This window comes from Atta cephalotes (genome assembly GCF_000143395.1).
Source record: "Atta cephalotes unplaced genomic scaffold scaffold00037, whole genome shotgun sequence".
Classification (NCBI taxonomy): Eukaryota; Metazoa; Arthropoda; class Insecta; order Hymenoptera; family Formicidae; genus Atta; species Atta cephalotes.
Window position 1 is genome coordinate 1,295,720 of NW_012130101.1, and position 5,529 is coordinate 1,301,248.

Genomic DNA, 5,529 nt, shown 5'->3' on the forward strand with positions numbered 1-5,529 from the left:
AAATATCATCCTTAAGTCCTACAATCTTAAGATGTCACAAGTCAATCACAGTCGATTCTTATGCCTACTAAAAAAAAAAAAATCACCTTACACAGTTACATAACGAAATTATGTAATTAAGACAAGTAAATCACGTAATCGATTGTTCTAAATCAGTACGTAATTTTTTAAAACTGAATAATCTTTGATTAATCCTGCTATTTGACACTTTCCTATACCAGATTAGAGTCAATGTAATCAATTTTGCAAGAACTATAATATGATATATAAAATATATTTTTAAAATTCTATAAATAACACATTGTAAAACACATGTTTCGGCTCTTGCAAATATGTAATGTAATATGTTTTACAATGTGTTATTTAAGAATTTTTTATACATTTTATGTATCATATTTATTTTATACATTTTATGTATCATATTATTATATTTTATGTATCATATTATTATATTTTTGCATTTATAATTAATTATGTTGATTCTTATATGCCCTATATTTCTTTATATCATTTTTTAAAAAGACCTGTACTATTCGTTATTTGATTAGATTAGGGAGTGGCCTATTTGGCGAAGCATTTTTGATTGGTCAATTAGTAAAATTCTTTCTTTCTATTGATCAATTGAACACTTTGAAACATTTGTAGCAACAAGTAGATTGTATCCTTTATGTCAGTATTGTTGATTAGGAAATGAGATACCCCCACTCTTCGAGTTGACTCCCTTAAGGCTGCATTTGGAATGTTACCTGGATGCCCCTGTATATCATCTTAGGCCGGAAACAGTCTATGTATTGAAGATTAAAATTTGACCAATGAGAACAAAGAAATTTCAGCTCGTATTGTTTTAATTGATCAAATTTCAATCTTTCAATCTTCAATCTCAATCTTCTATGCGTAGTCTGATTCCGGCCTTGATGCCTACGAGCATTATTTATATCCTTATTGTTTCCAAATATTAAACAAGGATGAAATGATGCTTGCGAGCGTTGCAAACAATAAGAGGAATGCAATATCAGGTTTGTTTTTTATACCTGAATTAGTGTATTTTCTTTAAAGCCTATTGTTTTTCATATGCTTTGGATGCACCTGAATATTTGGTATATTCTCTTTGTGACTGGAAGATCTGGAGGGACTCTGTTGCTGATTTTCTTGACCCTGTGGCTCTTGTCGAGCCGTATGCCTTATGACATATCTCTCTTCGTTGCTCAAATTTTCATTGGATGTAGAAACATCAGTTTCGCTGCCGCTCAAACTTTGAGGAAGACCACCTATAGAAAGAACATCCCGAGTAGACATCTCGTCAAGATAGATAAAGGTAATCATATGCCACATGTGTTATAGGCTGTAACTTACAACCAATCAATGCAACATTTTATGAAGCTTGTACCTTGCATGGACAATTGTTTTCTTTGTAAATTATTGTTCGAGAATGGCAGGAATCTATTCCCTTGCTGTAGCGAGCTCATTTTCGCGGGATTCAGCTCATTTACGTGGATTATTGTTACTCTGAAAGCAAATAAGATTGAGGAGATATTACAGCATACGAGAGAGCGAGGAATGAAAGACGAAAACATGCAGGAAGAAAACGAATGGGGTACCGCGCGCGCAGAAGTTCTATCAAATTCTACTTAGAGGTGAGAAGGGAAGGAACATGGAGAATGGATTCTTCGGTGTTGGTAAATCATGTGAATAAACAATGAAGATCGTCGTATCGTCATCGGGGGGGGTGTATCTGATCTGCCAAATCAGTGGCTCACGCGGAGAATCTCGTTCGCTCTCGGAAATTGAAATGTGAACTGCACCGCGTCTGTGACGCAGTGTGTAACGGGCAACCTGAATTAAGGCATTTAACTTATCTGCAATTTACTCACTCGGTGCGAAATTATGGGAGCGGAGCTGAGTATTCGTGATTATTTTCGATAAATTAGTACACTCCACTTGTCCGTATAGGAGAAATAAAAAAGAGCTATTTGCTGCATTCCTCGTCAGATTGCGCTATCGACCGTCTAGAGTTCCGATCGAGTTAAGAATTTAGTCATTTTCGCCATTTTTTTCATGATGTGATGATATAAATATATCATGAATTAAATTAATTTAATATTTATGTTTATAGTTTTTTATTTAAAAAATTAATTTGATTCGATAGTTCATTTTTACGAATAATAATAAATGAATAATAAAACGACCAATGATAATAAAACACAAATTTTTAATAGTTTGGAGTCGTTTTTGAAAAATATCGCATTCGCGTACGAAAATCCTATAATAAACGTAACGTGTATTATAGAGCAGTATTAGGGTACCATCCCATGAGTTCTATGCCACGTATTAGGTGCGTTCGGCAATGTAAATTTGAGATGCAAGCTAGCAGATGGCTAACTTGATCACATAATCTTCGAGCAATCCAAGAATTCAATCAATGCCAAGAATTAATTCCGAACGATATAGAGCTATAAACTGTCCTTTAAGATTAGATTATAAAATTAAATTGTTTTTATAAAATAAATAAAAAACCCTATTAATTGAAAATATCTTTCGCTTTACTAAAAACTGATAATCTTATACTAAAAATAAATCGTTACACATGAATGTAGCAGATTCATACGCAAGGTGTGTTTTCTTAAAAGAAAATACTACATTGCAAATAAATTTCAGCAATTTGAAATTTATAAGTTATATCACTTAGAATTGATTCTGTATCTTGAACGAGGTTGAAAATTACAAAAGTGAGCAAATTTATTAGAATACTAATAATTTCATTGGTCAACATCTAATAAATTTGCTTGTAATTTTTCATCTTGTTTGAAGATACAGATTGATCCTCTTGATTTATATTCGTTAGAGTCTTTAATATATTAATACAGTTTGATTTTATTTCATTCTATAATTACAATATAAGTTTTAATCTAAAATTAACTAACATTATTTTTTGTTTTTAAATACGTAATCTCAAATTTATAAAGAGAAAAAGAATTAAAAACTTACTTTCCTCGTTAAATATAGTATATTGTGTACTCCATTAATTTCTATTTGATAGCATTTGTTTCAGCGTTTGTAGACTTATACCCATTCATAGTTAGACCTTATATTTAATGGCTCCAGCACACTGGACGCGAAAACGCTTGCCGCGCGGCAAAATGAGACGCGATAATCAATGAACACATTAGGAGCTATAAGCTTATTGGCTATCGCATCACATTTTGCCGCGCGATAAGCATTTCTGCGTCCAGTGTGCAAAAGCTATAAGATTTTCTTAAATTTATCTTCAGGTATTGTACGAATTATTTCATGCTAAGCATCTAAAGATAAATTTAAGGAAGAACTTAAGTACAAGGTCTGAATACGGGCATTAGACAACAGTTCAAATATACTATTTGTAAAATAGAAGTATTAAAAGAGATGAATGTATGTGTTAACGAATCAATTAGATACATTAGAGGTTTGTTCGCGTCGCATGTTCCAACATGTTGTAATACGTTCCTATAATTTTTACTCATTCCAACGGGCTTGATAGAGTGAGTAAAAGTTGTGATTGAAGCTTGCGACGCAAACAAACCTATTATCACATACAGGTTATTAATATACAGGTTATGAATTTAATTTAGGCGCAAAAATGTGCATTAGTTCTGCGAGCTCGGCCTTTGAATCTAGAGGACCGAGCAGCTTGATTGGCTCTAGAAATGTTAATATCGAACGCAGATGAGACGACATGCATATAATAGAAAGATGTGAGTTGCCGAAAGGTGCCGAATGATTTTCGAGGTAAGAGAACAAACGAATTTCCGATTTACAATGCCGAATGCACCTATTGCTGTACTCGCGTATTTGCGTAGCGAAGTTTCGATTAATCGTTAAGAGTGCTGTAATATGCGGCGTAACTTGCACCGATCAATCATATTGTTTCACTTGAACATCAGTTTCTGCCTAGTTATTTTGTGCTTTTTATGCTACTTTGTTGTTACGCCGAATATGATGGAATCACCATCCGTCAAATCCAATTTCTAGCTCATTTTAGCTTATTCTGTCTGAAAAAATGCACATGGGTTTCGATTTTTATACAATATAATTATAGAAGTCGTGCGTCACGTGGAAAGTTGAAATCATGTGGAACAGTACAATTATAGATTTCACTTTGCCTGTGATTTCCTAACCTCAATAGTCAACTTTAATGCTTAAAATCTCGGATTACAGAGCAGCGATGCATTTTTTTGCCAGATTCTTTTGTTTCAATGTAAAAACGCATTGAATAAGCCTAAGAGTGGTCTCATAAGACTTCCTGATTTTAACAATTCATTCCATCATCTGTTCATATGTACGTGATGGAAAGGTGCCGGTTCCTCATGAGACATACTTTTCGAGATGCGTAGGTTACGAAAATCAATTATAAATTTGTTTAACATTTCTATTAGAATGTACAACAGAAATTCTGATCAGTCTTCCGCGAATTATGCCTAATGTGAATCCCAGCTTTCAGAAAATGGCTAATAAATAAAATATAACATATTCTAGTAATATTACCAGAATATGTGCAGGTTACGCTTACGCAGATTACGCTTACGCAGATTACGCTTTATGTGACGGCACCCTAACGTTTAAATCGAAGACGTTAAGTCTGTATCTACGATTAGTATTCATAGTCAGATCTTATATTTAAGACCGTCTTAAGTATAGTCTTAAGATGTCACGAACTAATCGGAGACATTAACATCTTAAGACTTAGAACAGTCGTAAAATAAGAATGGATTCCATCCTATGATTCATCTAGGTGTACAACTTTGTTTCCGCCGTTTTCCTATAGATGACTTTAACGGTAAGTGGTGGTCGAAATAAATAGATCATAGACGTCATACAATAAACTTGGGCATCTGTCAACATAACCCCATAGAAACATTAGTCAATTTGTGTCTGCATCATAAAGTTATTCTCGATTGAAAATGTCAGTTTACGAGCCAAATTCTCGTCATTTGCGGGAGATTTTAATTTTTTGCTTCAATATGAAGAAATGCGGCTGAGGCTCATCGAATGCTCTCAAATATTTATGGTGAGGCCGCTATTAGTGAAAGAACGTGTCGTGAGTGGTTTCAACGCTTCAAGAACGGTGATTTTGACGTCGAAGACCGGCATAGCGGTGGAAGAGAGAAGGTTTTCGAAGGTGCAGAATTGGAGGCATTACTTGAGCAAGACTTGTGTCAAAATCAAGAAGAATTGGCACGATCATTGAGACTCAACAAGCCATTTCAAAACACCTCAAGCCATGGGAATGATTCAGAAGCAAGGAAATTGGGTGCCGTACGAATTGAAGCCGAGAGATGTTGAACGGCGTTTGTTTGCTTGTGAACAGCTGCTTGAAAGGCAAAGACGGAAGGGATTTCTGCATCGCATTGTGACTGGGGACGAAAAATGCGTTCATTACGATAATCCCAAGCGCAGAAAATCATGGGGAGTTCCCGGCCATGCTTCCACATCGACGGCCAAACCGAATATTCACGGTTCCAAGGTCATGCTCTGTATTTGGTAGGACCAGCTCGG

At 34.7% G+C, this 5,529-nt stretch overlaps 1 protein-coding gene across 1 annotated transcript in view; it reads right to left on the minus strand.

Moving 5' to 3' along the window:
• The window catches only part of LOC105621759, a 9,837-nt gene extending 8,371 nt beyond the window's left edge, over positions 1-1,466 (minus strand). The window contains exons 1-2 of the mRNA XM_012203215.1: positions 1,388-1,466; positions 1,087-1,268 (exon numbers count right to left, since the gene is read on the minus strand). Coding sequence (XP_012058605.1) covers positions 1,087-1,268; positions 1,388-1,466 — 261 coding nt within the window. The remainder of the gene's footprint in view (positions 1-1,086; positions 1,269-1,387) is intronic.
• Positions 1,467-5,529: the final 4,063 nt, after the last annotated feature.